The 15289-nt window shown below is 39.0% G+C and overlaps 1 protein-coding gene across 2 annotated transcripts in view; it reads left to right on the top strand.

Moving 5' to 3' along the window:
- The window catches only part of LOC126471170 (trafficking protein particle complex subunit 10), a 157827-nt gene that overhangs the window by 105665 nt on the left and 36873 nt on the right, over positions 1 to 15289 (top strand). For both annotated transcript variants that reach the window (XM_050099274.1, XM_050099275.1), the window contains 3 exons: positions 743 to 958; positions 7378 to 7563; positions 9822 to 10052. In XM_050099274.1, the coding sequence (XP_049955231.1) occupies positions 743 to 958; positions 7378 to 7563; positions 9822 to 10052 (633 nt within the window). The remainder of the gene's footprint in view (positions 1 to 742; positions 959 to 7377; positions 7564 to 9821; positions 10053 to 15289) is intronic.

Genomic DNA, 15289 nt, shown 5'->3' with positions numbered 1-15289 from the left:
CCACACTCTGCAGACACATTTGATGCCTTGGCACTCTGTTTGTTCTGGATTTGGTTTTTCAATTTTGAGTTTTTAATGTGTACTAATAACATACAGTACATTATGTTTGACACACTGATTCAAATTGCTGTATCTTTGCTGCAACTGTTTCCCACATGGATAGCAGTGACAATTGGTGTCCAATAATGAAAGCAAGCACATTTAGTGTCCGTTAATGTAGCATTAGTTATGAAGATGACTTACTGCATGCAGTAAGCTTTCTGCCATTAATTCTGATGCATATATATTCGTCCTCTCTTCCTGATCAGCTTTATCTGCTATTTTATAACGGGATGGTTCTACAACACATTGACAGCTCTATGTACAATTTTAGGCTGTTCATTACGAAATATTATTTTTGTACATCAGTAAGCTGAACTTATGCGTCCTGTATCTTTGATCTGTTCCTTTGTAGACTGTGCCTGAGAAAGCCCGTAAGGCTGAAATTGGCCAATTGTGCAAGATGTAATAAAATGAACACTTGTCAAAAGCATCCGAGGTGGAAAACTTCAAAATGTCTTTTAACTAAATACTCTGTTTTGGAATCTAAGAAGCATTTTGTTCTCAAAAATTAGAGACAATACCGTTATATGCATGATATAGATTGAGATTTTTTTGTTGATAAATATTGTACAAAATGCATGTACAGGCACAGTTTTTCAATTTTTAATGAATAATATATGTCTTCTGTTTCTCTTTCAAGGCACAACAAAAGGGAATTTATCAGCTTGGTCAGTTGTCTTTAATGGTGGAAGGAAAACTGGAGTTCCTGTCACCTATTATATTACCTCGCTTAAGCTTTAGAGTAGTAAGGGAACCTTCATCAGTTAGTCTTAACAAAGGTGAAAAGGATCTGCTCGCAGGACTGGAACAAGAGATGGTACTCACAGTTTCGTCAGGAAGCTTTTCCATTGATGAGGTGAGAAAGTAACTTTTTATGTACTGATACTTCCTAATATAAGGTATTTGTAAATGTATAACATCAGCATGATAGAATTTTCCTCTAAATACCAGCTACTCTAAAATAAGCACCAGAACTTTTTTGCCAGAGTAACCACTGGAAGCCAAATTTCTTTGTAACTAAATTTTTCTGATGTAAATGATACACTAAAAATATAACAAAATAAATCTTTCCATTTAGGTATTTCGATTGGTATTTAAGGTGTTTAGATTGTTCGAAGTAAAGAAAAGGACATACGTATGTTTCTCTCAGGCCGGACTATGGTAGTGTCAGTATGTGCAGAAACAAAAGGCTTTTGAGGTACTGAGATCATGGTGTCAAATTCGAAGAGTTATGTTGTAGAAGAAATGTTGTGTTCTGTACTAAGACACTACAACGTTACAATTTCAACAAAATGGAAACCCTCATTAGTGAAAAAATTGAGGAAGATGTAGCCATGTCAGTCAGTGAAGAATTTTGTTATTCAACTCTTGTCCTTAACATTGACTACAAGTATTGGTAATTGTGTACCTAGAGGAGGCTAGTGGTGTACTTAATCAAAAAGCCCAAGGTTATATATATGCATTCGTATCCTGTAAGTATTATCTTTCATGAACATTCTCCAACAACTTTGTCTGAAAGACTGGAATGTGCAGTACGTGTTACAACAATCAACAGCCATTATCATTCATTCCAAAGGCAATTCATGAGTAATTAATAGTTTAAAGGACCTCCTTTGGAATTTTTAGCGGGCTTAATCTTTGAGAATGGCTTTCCACTATGTTCTGATACGCTGAAACATTATTAATAGTGTTTTTGGATGTTTGGGTGAATGGCTCTGGCATGCATGTAATACTTCAGTCGAAAAATTACTGGTTTTCGAAGTGAGAGAGAGGGGGGGGGGGGAGGGAGGGGGGGAGAGAGAGAGAGAGAGAGAGAGAGAGAGAGAGAGAGAGAGAGAGAGAGGGGGGGGGGGGGGAGGAGGGGGGGTTACTACATGATGTTCTGGTGATCATCACTCTATGAAACCTCATTACGCTCCTCCAGTCACCAATGCTGCTGCTGCAGACTCCATAAAATCATGTTACAAAATATTAGAGCAAGGGGAAAATTTCTCCACCTAGCACAGATGGCATTGATACCAGTGTAATTTTGTTACTTTTTTATTTATACATTTCATGAAATTTCAGTAGTCAAATGTCAACATGATTTGCAAAATAATGTGGTTTATACGGTTTTCTGAAGTAGTCATGTTGTGTGTTTAATTGAACTTGATAAACTGAGATAGAATGCTGTCATAAAATGTCTTACTTTGTAAAGTTTGTTGTTGATTTAGGTCATTCAAAGATGGTGAACATTTATAATGAGTTTGGTGCAACATTAGCATCACTTAAGATTTGGACAGCTGAATTCAAACATATGCATATATTCTTGTAGTTGATTGCTGTGAAGGCCATCCCAAAATTGATAAAAACACTGATAAAACAGGCTATATGTTATTGTGCACTCAGTAGTTAACTGTGTATGAAACAGATAATACCTTATTACCTTATACATATATATAAAAAAGTGCAGGGTTCATTTCAGATAATAGAGTAACTAACCTTCGTATCATAGGGGAACCACAGTAATTGAATGCTGGCTGAAAACGAGTGTAAAAGATAATCCTCTTCCTTTTCCTGGGCTTATCCAATGATCTTCTTGTCTCCCTTCCTTTCCTCCTCTTCCAGCAGGCCATTGTGTTTGCTCCCTAAGGTGCTTTGGTGCTTGTGAAAATGACAGACTGGAAGTGTGACTTGTTGGAATATCTGTCCTTCTCATCAGATTTCTCCCCCTATGATTTCCACCTGTTCCAACTTTAAAAGAAATTTGTTGCAGAACCAATGACCTCGCTGTTTGATCCCCTCCTCGCAAATCAACCAAACAGATTTGTTGGTGTAAAATGTTTAGCGTACAGTGAAGAGGTTATGGTAACATAGACGGACAACCAGCATTGGTGTCATAAACATTATATTGTTGTTGTTGTTGTTGTTGTTAATATCACTTATTATTAGAAGATCAATTAATAACAACATTTTGCTGTAACTCTGTTACCTTTTGGCAAGCCTCTCTATTCAGGGCATCCTCCTTGTGTTCACCATGACGCTCTGTTATTTTGTTGATCTACATCTACATTTATTCTCTGCAAGCCACCCAACAGTGTGTGGCGGAGGGCACGTTACGTGCCACTGTCATTACCTCCCTTTCCTGTTCCAGTCGCATAGGGTTTGCGGGAAGAACGACTGCCGGAAGGGCTCCATGCACGCTCGAATCTCTCTAATTTTACATTTGTCATCTCCTCAGGAAGTATAAATAGGGGGAAGCAATATATTAGATACCTCATCCAGAAACGTACCCTCTCAAAACCTGGACAGCAAGCTACACTGTAATGCAGAGCACCTCTCTTGCAGAGTCTGCCACTTGAGTTTGCTAAACATCTCCGTAACGCTATCACGCTTACCAAATAACCCTCTGACGAAACGCGCCACTCTTGTTTGGATCTTCTCTATCTCCTCTGTCAATCCGACCTGGTACGGATCCCTCACTGATGAGCAATACTCAAGTGTAGGTTGAACGAGTGTTTTTTTAAGCCACCTCCTTTGTTGATGGACTACATTTTCTAAGGACTCTCCCAGTGAATCTCAACCTGGCACCCGCCTTACCAGCAATTAATTTTATATGATCATTCCACTTCAAATCGTTCCGTATGCATACTCCCAGATATTTTACAGACGTAACTGCTACCAGTGTTTGTTCCACCATCATATAATCGTATAATAAAGGATCCTTCTTGCTATGTATTCGCAATACATTACATTTGTAATGCACCAAGTGCCTATCCGCTTGCTTCTGTTTGTCTGAGAGGTTTTGGCTGTGTTTAAATTTGCAGTTAAGCTCTCTTTGCTTTCGCAGTAGTTTCCTAACTTTGTTGTTGAACCACGGTGGGTTGTTCCCGTCCCTCAAAGTTTTACTCGGCACATACCTGTCTAAAACGCATTCTACGATTGCCTTGAACTTTTTCCATAAACACTCAACATTGTCACTGTCGGAACAGAAATTTTAGTTTTGATCTGTTAGGTAGTCTGAAATCTGCCTCCTATTACTCTTGCTAAACAGATAAACCTTCCTCCCTTTTTTTATATTCCTTTTTACTTCCATATTCAGGGATGCTGCAACGGCCTTATGATCACCGATTCCCTGTTCTGTGCTTACAGAGTCAAAAAGTTTGGGTCTGTTTGTTATCAGTAGGTCCAAGATGTTATCTACACGAGTTGGTTCTCTGTTTAATTGCTTGAGGTAATTTTTGGATAGTGCACTCAGTATAATGTCACTCGATGCTCTGTCCCTACCACCCGTCCTAAACATCTGAGTGTCCCAGTCTATATCTGGTAAATTGAAATCTCCACCTAAGACTATAACATGCTGAGAAAATTTATGTGAAATGTATTCCAGATTTTCTCTCAGTTGTTCTGCCACTAATGCTCCTGAGTCGGGAGGTCAGTAAAAGGAGCCAATTATTAACCTAACTTGGTTGTTGAGTGTAACCTCCACCCATAATAATTCACAGGAACTATCCACTTCTATTTCACTACAGGATAAACTACTACTAACAGCGACAAACATGCCACCACCGGTTGCATGCAAACTATCCTTTCGAAACACCGTCTGTGCCTTTGTAAAAATTTCGGCAGAATTTATATCTGGCTTCAGCCAGCTTTCCGTGCCTATAACGATTTCAGCTTCGGTGCTTTCTATCAGCACTTGAAGTTCCGGTACTTTACCAACGCAGCTTCGACAGTTTACAGTTACAATACCGATTGCTGCTTGGTCCCCACATGTCCTGACTTTGTCCTGCACCCTTTGAGGCTGTTGCCCTTTGAGGCTATTGCCCTTTCTGCACTTGCCCTTTCTGCACTTGCCCGAGGCCATCTAACCTAAAAAACCACTAAGTCCACGCCACACAACCCCTGCTACCCGTGTAGCCGCCTGCTGTGTGTAGTGGACTCCTGACCTATTCAGCAGAATACGAAATCCCAGCACCCTATGGCGTAAGTCGAGGAATCTGCAGCTTACACGGTCGCAGAACCGTCTCAGCCTCTGATTCAGACGCTCCACTCGGCTCTGTACCAAAGGTCCGCAGTCAGTCCTGTAGACGATGCTGCAGATGGTGAGCTCTGCTTTTATCCCGCTAGCGAGACTGGCGGTCTTCACCAAATCAGATAGCTGCCGGAAGCCAGAGAGGATTTCCTCCGATCCATAGCGACACACATCATTGGTGGTGACATGAGCGACTACCTGCAGATGGGTGCACCCTGTACCCTTCATGGCATCCGGAAGAACCCTTTCCACATCTGGAATGACTCCCCTCTGGTATGCACACGGAGTGCACATCGGTTTTCTTCCCCTCTCTTGCTGCCATATCCCTAAGGGGCCCCATTACACACCTGACGTTGGAGCTCCCAACTACCAGTAAGCCCACCCTCTGCGACCGTTCAGATCTTGCAGACTGAGGGGCAACCTCTGGAGCAGGACAAGCAGCCATGTCCGGCCGAAGATCAGTATCAGCCGGAGACAGAGCTTGGAACCGGTTCATCAGACAAACTGGAGAGGCCTTCCGTTCAGCCCTCCAGAATGTGTTTCGCCCCCTGCCACACCTCGAGATGACCTCCCACTCTACCATGGGTGACGGGTCAGCCTCAATGTTGGCAGTATCCCGGGCAGCCACAGCCATAGTCCGATCAGGGGATGCATGGGACGACCTGGCCGTCCCCGACAAACCCCCGTCTGGACCCCCACAGTGATGCCCATTGGCAACAGCCTCAAGCTGTGTGACCGAAGCCAACACTACCTGAAGCTGGGAGCAAAGGGATTCTAACTCAGCCCGCATGCGAACACAGCAGTTTCAGTCCCTATCCATGCTGAATACTGCTGTGCAAAGAACATCTGAACTAATCTACAGAGAGCACAAACAATTCAACACAAAATTTAAATGGTTATTAAAATACAAGACTGCCTAGTAAATGCAGTAATGCTGCTACTTGCCCACTGCTGACACACTGCTCAGCGGCAGAAGGCTAACTGTACTGTCAGTAACGTAAAAAGATTATTTGAAAGAAATAAACAAATGACAGACGACTACGCGACTTTACATGTCACATATATTAAAATGCAAATAAGCCCATGCTAATTACGAAACTACACAATGATTTGACAGATTTAACTAAACTAGTGCGCTCAAACAAATTTTCAACTTGACTACTACACTTATATGAATGCTAAATAAGCCACTTGCTGCTACTTGCGCACTGCTGACACACTGCTCAGCAGCAGAAGGTAGTCATTCCAAGAGTGTCATGCTCTGCTGTGTTTACATCTGCCAGATGGTTTTCATTCAGAAATTTTCTTTGGCCACCGATGAGATGGCATTCTCAACAAATTCTCACATCACTTTAATGGTTCTCTTTCAATTATTTCCATCACTTGTCTCAATCGCCCTTATCACAGCTCTTACTTCATCATTAGTTTTTTTTCTCGATTCTTGATATTCTGGTACTCCTTCAAAAATAATCCGTTTCCACAGCCAATAGTCATCTCCTGAGGTCAGAATTCATAATTCACAGTTCTGAACCATAGCATAGGACAGATTCAACCATTAGTCTAACCACTCTTTTCTTGTCCCACCACAAAGAATTCATACACCCTGTTACTTCTCTGCTTCATTGTATTCTGCATTTTACTTCTTATTGCCCAATCCATTTATCAGGAAAAACATTGGAAAGAGTAGATTGACCTGACCTGTGATTAAATAAAATGAAGTTACATTCTTTGCAAAACAAGGATTTCTCCTTGCCTTCGTTGAATCATTCTGAAGTAGTTAACAATTGCACCTAATATTTGGTTTATACAATATTCTTGTTTCTTGAACCTAGTTTGAGGTCATTTTTTCCCCTGACATCCCCACTTAATAACAATAGTAATAAAGGCAGTATGAGATGAGCATATGCAACTTCTGTAAAGTATCTCTGACTGAACACCAGTTTTACTCCAGCTGACTGAAAACACCTTTTATGATAATAACACTGTGAGTCTGCTTTTACACTCTCTATAAATCATAACCCGATAGCATACAGATAACACTCAGTATGGTGTACAGACTTCTGACCACATGACTTCTTTTTCAGTCTCCATTTAAGTAAAATTATTACCATGGCTAACTGGCATTTGTTAAGCTGACAATGGTGAACTCCTAGCTTCTTACTCATAGTGGCTAGATAGAGTTGCTAACAATTCACTCAAAAATAGGAACAAATGTTTTGGTGTATCACATTTCAAATGCACTATTTACTTTTATTTTCCAGGGAACATGCATTCGATTAAGAACTTCAAGAGGCTTGTGTATGCAGTTAAAGGACAGCTGCGAACCTCTCTCAAATGAGGTGACTGTTTGTCTACCTGAAGCACAGCCATTTGAAACAAAGTCAATGCTCATGAAGGTATTGGCTGACATGCCTCCAGTGAAGGACAACACTGCTGTAGAGCATAAGGTAATTGCAAGGTGGGGTTGGGGCGTGAGGGGGGGGGGGGGGTTAGAGTGAATTCATCTTGTTTATGAAGATGAAAAAGGGCCCAGATTTTAATGACCTGAGGTAACTTGAAAATTATCACTCAAACGACCTGAAAATATCGATAAAACAATCTAAAAATCATACAAAATGTATGTAAAGTGACCTAGAGTAATGAAAAATTTATAAGAGGTTTTCTTTAAGAAATAGCCATTGTAAAGCCATAAACTGCAGTGACGGCCAGCAGGCAGACATTCTCAAAAGTGATGGAACATATATTGTCATACAATATGTGCTAGTAGCTAGAAAAACTTTCAACATATGCTGAATCAACTGGAGCACGCACTTTAATATTTTCATTTAGTTTAAAAAACGAATATAAAAAATTGACACATGAAATTTCACAAATTGACATAAAGTTTGGTATATTATTCATACAAGACATTTAAATTCTTGTTTCAATACCCATACCTAGTAAAAGTTAATAACAGTAATTGATGTGACAATGAAAATGAGTAGATAAACTGTCAGTTTATTTCCCACATGTACGAATATATTCTTGGGAAGTTTTGTGTTTTTCCTAGAAGCACCTGCATCATTCGTTCTTGCCAGCAATAAAAGAATGAATTATTGGGTCAAAAGTAGATACTAAATGCAAATGTATAAAAAACTGAAGTAAAATCTAAAAAAATGACGTAATCTTCAAAAAATGAATTACACCACAATACCATTACGGAAAAAGGCAACATTAAATTTATATCATAGCCAGACTATTGGAGATTTCAGTATTTGTGACAATGCGTAGCTTATAAGGAAAGAAATAGTGATGCCAGCTATAATGAAATGGAATTAAGATATTGATGTACTGAGTGGCGAAACTACTACATGGGTATGCAGTCCCATTATGAAGGATAGCCAAACGTGTGTATTGTCTCAGAAATGTTGCCTTCCTAGTGAGTACTGCTTGCGCACATCTTAATAAATATCAAATAGCTATTGCTAATTGGTATTTACTTAAATATTGCACAACAGGGTATGATGTTAACTATCCAGGTATCGATTGATGTGGCGTGACGGTAATTAAGTAGTGACTGACAATTAGAGAAGTAATGACGGTTTGAATGTAACAAGTTGAAATGATAATGACTTCGAAGTGAGTAGTCCCAGTCCCTTAGCAGCCTCAAGGGACGCCTGTTTTTCCAGGCTTCATTCATGTCGTATGTCACAAGGTTCAGGATGTGCAGGTTTCGAATTTACTGCAGGAAAGATAAAAATTAGTTGCCAGGGTTTCGTATTGCAGGTGAATGGATAGGATGCTTGCTTCTTGGTGTCACTCTGCAATCCTAATGAAGAGTGTAGCATGTAATGTGTTTGACAAAGCTTTGATTGCAGTGAAGGTAAATTTGACCAACTTTACAGAGTTGAACATAGTGATGTGTTTCTTACTGAACTGTTAATTTAAATCCAGTTGTGTTCACTGCACAAGCCATTAATATTATTCAAAATAAACATCAGATTTTTTATGTTATCAAACAATTTATAATGGCAGGAAAACAATTTATTAATGAAGTAGGATTTTTGTGATACCAACAGAAAATAATGTAACATATTTTATATAATGGAGTCCCTCCTAAGAGACATCAATCACATTTTCTCACTCATTTTTGGGCAGATAAGTGCAGTTTCATTTTTGGAATGTGTAGCTGGAGTCAGCCAAAACAAATACTGTTCATCAAGTCTTTCATACGACCCCTAATGTTGATGGAAAAGTGTCTGTTTCGCATTACAAAGAAAATGATTTTTAAAGCAAACATATCCTTGTATGTTCAGAGGATGCATAATTTTTAACTGGCATACTGACCTCCAAATCTATGAACACGGTACACTCACTGGTCGTTGTTACTATGAACACTGTATGCCTTTCCCGTGTGTCTAAATCACATGTGTGGGGAAAATCTTCTGCCCCTACTAGTGCGAAAACCTGCAGGCACCTGTGATAAAGAGGTTACGGAGTCTATCCACACATTATTTCCTCCCACATATATGTTGTACATAGTGATTGTGAGGGTCAAATTGGAGAAATTCAGTCTCATACAAAGGCTTACCAATAGTTACAAAGTATAAATTAAATGTAGTTCTCAGTGTATGTATCATACTAATTACAAGTGTAGTGACTTCATTTTTAGTTTATTGCAGTCACAGGATTGAAAGTGTTGCTCTTATGTACCATTGTTTTATAGGTGAGCTTGCATTTACCTTGGACATCAGAAGAGAAGAATATTACTCTGCACTTTCAGCCGTCTTTCAAGACATCATGCCGTCTTTACACAGAACATGCTAACAAATTCATTCAAATTGTTGTATGTGGTCTAAACCAGCAGATGATTGAATTGAAGGATCCAGAGCTCGTAATTAAGGGGAATAAAGATCATTCGTTGCTTTCCCATAATCCTACTGCTGGGCAGAAACTAGTAAGTGTTTAAAGTGATTTATAAATTTTTATGTAGTTTGATATGTTTTCTAAATACTGTTTTATTGAAACAGTTATATTCATAGTTTCAGGCTTTCGTATGTAAATGTGTTAGAAATCAGTATATCTTCTTTTGAAATACATATGTGACTATCTCCTGGAAATCATACTGCAGGATACACAATGAGGTGAAAAATATAAGCCTTTTGATTTCAGTTCTATCATTTGAGAGAACCTTGAACTGAGATCATAAAACTTGGAAATTCCATAAAAGCATTTAAAAAGTCATTCAAAGCAGACTACACATGCAGACAAAATCACAGCATAGTGAAAATACAAAGTTTCACGACCTCTGCTGAACGATTTTCATTCATGATTTTGCTGTAGTAAAGTGTTAAATAGCAACGTATTTGGCGTATTGATCGTACCTGTATGAATATCTAGATGGATAGCAAAGCTAGCTGGTAAGCCATCAAAATATGTTACCTGTGTGTCTGAGCTGCAACTGGTTGACACAACAGGGAGAGAAAAGCTTACTCTGCAGACCTGTAAATCTCCCAAGTGATACTAAGTTCCCTGATCATCAACAACTGCTTCCCTAATGTCTCAATGCAAGTAATGTAAAAAAGAAAGCAGTGCTGTAATCCAGGATTCAGTGTGAATATGATACGTTTTGGGAGATAGAAATTCTGTTTACAGAGTAAGGTAAGTCAGTGATTAAGGCACTGGACTAAGGGCTCAAATCTTATCTGGTTATCAAGTTTAAAGTTTCCTCGCAGTTTTCCTACATCACTTAAAGCAATTACTGTGATGGTTCTTTTGAAAAAGAACACATCTGATTTCCTTCCCTAATTCAAGCTAATGCTCTTTCAAGTCCTCGTGATAAGTTGGATATTGACCTTCAATCCTCCTTCCTTCCTTCCTTCCCGTGTTCTTTGCAATATTGTGTGTCTAACTGCTTAGAATTGCTTACGGTACATGGGATAAGGGGGGAGGGGGTTGCAAGGGTGGTGGAAGTAATGTCCAGCCAGCACACAGTACATAGACTGTCATACACACAGCACATAGACTGTCATGGGAGACAAGTAGTGTGAGGAGAGCAAGTTGTGCTTAATTCACATAATGCTGACACTACAGGTGTGATATGTCTCTCATACAGAGCATCATTACAAATGTAAAAGTGACACAGGGAAGTCGTAAACACACGGCTTGAAAAAATACCAAAATATGTTCATTTCCCCTACTTATACCAATTGATACGAATCTTGTATTAGTGCTCGAAAGCAGCATTAAGTAACATTGTTAATTATTTTCTTCCCTTCATTCCTCATTTAGTAAACTTTAACTGAGGAGTCATAGTCCCACAGCAGGCTTGAAAGTTCATCATCACACGTTTCAAAGCCCAGTACCACAATATGATATTCACTAACTGCAACAGAGGCTACTACAATGCTAATCATAATATTGTTGTTGTTGGATCTGTAATGTTGACAGTGTCTGGACATTAACCATTAGCAGCCCGAAGTATTCAGACTACTGACAACTTAAACAGATTCAGAATTAGGTAACCCAGCAATCAAGAGAAATCTGACCAATAGTACGTGGCATATCAGCGATAATTTTATTTTTATCATCATTTAAATGTAAGAGAAGCCTGAAGATACATTTCTTATATCTGAAGTGCTGTGTCATTTACAGTGGTAAGCAAACATAAAGACATCAGTGATCTCCATAACACTCCAGACTGTGGGGGGACACCCTTATTGATTCTTGAGAAATCTTGACAGGTTCAGAAGTAAAGTTGATGAACTGAGAGAATCGAGCATTAAAGGCAAATGAAAGTGATCATACTACCTCTTGGTTAAAGAGAAGTCACTACTTCAGGACTTGTGCTACCAGTACAGATACATCATCACTACCATGTGTTATTCTAATTGGAGAGTAAAGCCTGTTCGTCGTACATAAGATACTTTTAAGTAAGTATACACACCCTTGGAAGCTTCAGCAGGATTGGAAAGCACTATGGGTATGTAATTGTTATGTATATGGTACTTAAGCTCAGAAAAAGAAATTGTATCAGTTTATTTGCCCATGGTAATTAAATGGTGAGAATTGCCAAGGGAATGAGAGAAGATAAATCCAGTAGCCCCAAACCCATCTCGAAGGGTGGGGAAAAATGCAAAGATTAAGGAACTAGGCCATTTAGCATGTGCACTGGGCAGTGGCTGGGAACAGAAAAGAGAAACTTCTATGGTCACGGCTCAGAGAGCTCTCTGTCTCTCAATTTAGGTGATCTTATGATGTGATTTGATTAGCAAGGTGGCCTTGCTGACTAAGAGTCAACCTATTGTGACATGAGGGGGTTGGGTTGATTTGGGGAGGAGACGAAACTGTGAGGTCATCAGTCTCGTGGGATTAGAGAAGCATGGGGAAGGAAGTCGGTCATGTCCTTTGAAAGGAACCATCCTGGCATTTGCCTGAAGGAAGCGATTTAGGGAAATCACAGAAAACCTAAATCAATATGGCCGGACGCGGGATTGAACTGTCGTTCTCCCGAATGCAAGTCCAGTGTCCCAACCACTGCGCCACCTCGCTCAGTATTTTATGACAGGAACTGATAGATCGTTGTCACACCAGCTAAAAGGTGTTGGATGTAAAAGGTGCTTCTCTGTAAAATTTAAATAACAAAAATTGCCCATCTCCAGCGCGTGGGGGCACCTTGTATATTTCCTCCTCTCCCTGTGAAAGAATTCAACATGGTTGAATGTGACAATCTCAATGGGGTCTTAAATCTAGGGGCAACAGTATTTTAATTTCATTTAATAATTCAAACCTACACAAGTACTATAATTGTTGCATCACCATGCGATGACTACCGTTGTCGACACAGAACTGTGAGGGCGCTCGCTCTCTCTCTCACACACACACACACACACACACACACACACACACACACACACACACACACAGTGTCCAATGTCCTTACAGTGACCAGGTAACCAGAGGGGGGCACCAATAGGGTATTAGACTGTTTTCTGGAAATCATCTTACATCATTGTGATATTTTGTGCTCATAACTTGCTTTCTTTCCTATTGAATTTGATTATTAAAAAAGAGGGGGCGGGGAGTGAAATTCCAAAAATTTTGAAACCCATTGAAATGCTCAGTTTGAGTTGTGATGCCTATGTTGTCACTGGCAGGTTCATTGCTCCTATTGTCGTAAAGCTCATTCACAGTGGTATCTTGGTTTGGAATTTACATTTAGGAAAATGGGTAACAAATGATGTGTAGTACCACATTGTACAAATAAATCTATAAAAATGCCTGAAAAATTGTTTTTGAGTGTTCCAAAGAATGAGAAAATGTGTATAATGTGGTTGCACTGTACTGGCAAAATGCTACGAAGTCAGTGCCCTAATTCCCTAACTAAATTAAAAAGTCTTGAATTCACAAGTTAACATCAATTCACCTCCGATATATGCTTTGCCACTGTTGCAAGGAAGGACAGCATCATTCTACAAAACTAAATTCACAATGAAAGTAAAGAGAATTGACTGTCATTATACGAAAAGTTACATTCATTGTTTGCTAGTGCAGTTGGTAGAGTGGTGGTCTGTAATTGTTTATAAGTAAACAATGGAAAATCCAGAATGGAATGTAACAATGCCAGAGAAGGAAAGTATTTTGTTGTAACTATCGCAACTATCTATCTCCGCTATATGGTGAGTACCAACTTTCCTTCTCTGGTATTGTTTATAAGTAGTTATTAATAGGTTTGTGGTTCAAATCTGTACCAAAAGACTATTTTAACTTAATTTGTAAATGACTCAACAGTCCTCTCTTATGAAAAGCGAGTCACAATTACAAAACTTCACCATGTCGATCAGAAACATGGTATTGTTGAGTTGTCCATGCTGTTTACATGTGCTTACATTCCCAATCGCTGTTCACACATGTCACCTTCAAGATGATCTCTAGTTAATGTGACTACACACTTTTTACCTTATTGGAAACAATCCTTTCTTTTTTTCTTCGTACTGGTGAACTAGGATCCTTATTGTTTAAATTTTCATCACCATACATAAAGATAAACTAAGTTTATTTCGGACACTGATGTTAGTTTCCATTGTCAGACATCATAGCCCATACATTTGTGTTACATGGCTGGTGTAAATGCTTTATAACTTTCCGCATACAAAGCCTCATCATCCTACACCTTGTTATGTTGTGGGCATGTGGTGATACCTTCACCACAGGAAGATTGTGAGTAAATTGTGTGTATGCAAATTAAATATATTTATTCTCAGTTGTCTATTTCTCTGACCAAAATTAATGCAAAGCTATGCATAATACAACCCACTGTCGAAACAATAGCTACAATGATTTCTTCCTAATGCTATTTTCGTATTTCGTGTAACACTTTTAAAAAGTTTATGACCATGCCAGGATTCAACCCTAAAATGCTCTGTTCTGTTGTCAGATATAATATCCATTGCACCACAGAGCCGAACAACAGTCACACCTACACTGGGAAATCTGCACTAAGATTCACTAAGAATTTTACTCTGCTTTGGGTTGTATTTCTTGACTGATAGATGACAATTGAGGTATAAGATAAGGGCCCACTTGTATAAAATGATCTACAATTCCTTAGTTTTAAATAAGTTTAATGATGATGCAGGGAGTAGGGAAAAGGATGTCTGTCCTTGCACATGTCACTGCTGTCATTGGATGTAGCATAAATGCATCAGCTTCAGAAAGGTTTCCACTATTGGTGTTAACAAAGTTACTTAAAAGTTGTAAATGCATTTCCCATCACTGAATAGCTAAACTTTCTGCAGCAAAAGTGCAAAAAAGTAGTAGCTTTGGCTAACAGTCCTATTACATACACATAGCTTCAGCCAATGACAGAGCATTTTTGATCACATGAGCAGATATTGAAATTTAATAATTTTTAAGCTTTAATTACACAAGAACATAATTTTTAAGCTTTAATTACACAAGAACACAAAAGTGAACAGTTCATAAGACAGATAAAAAGTAACATTTTTAATTATAAGAAATCAATCATAAGTGGGATTACGAAATTATAGTTTGTGATAGTAGAAAAGTAAGTCATCATTAACTTTTGCACTGGAACTTGGCCAAGGCACGTCGTAGTCAGCTGGAGTGGCTGCAGTGTTCTGCTACATAACGTCCATGTGAAACAGTAGTACATAGACTGGCCCAGTATCAGTT

The sequence above is a fragment of the Schistocerca serialis genome, chromosome 3, assembly GCF_023864345.2.
Source record: "Schistocerca serialis cubense isolate TAMUIC-IGC-003099 chromosome 3, iqSchSeri2.2, whole genome shotgun sequence".
Classification (NCBI taxonomy): domain Eukaryota; kingdom Metazoa; phylum Arthropoda; class Insecta; order Orthoptera; family Acrididae; genus Schistocerca; species Schistocerca serialis.
Note: the sequence above shows the minus strand (reverse complement) of the source record. Positions and strands in the feature narration are given on the sequence as shown.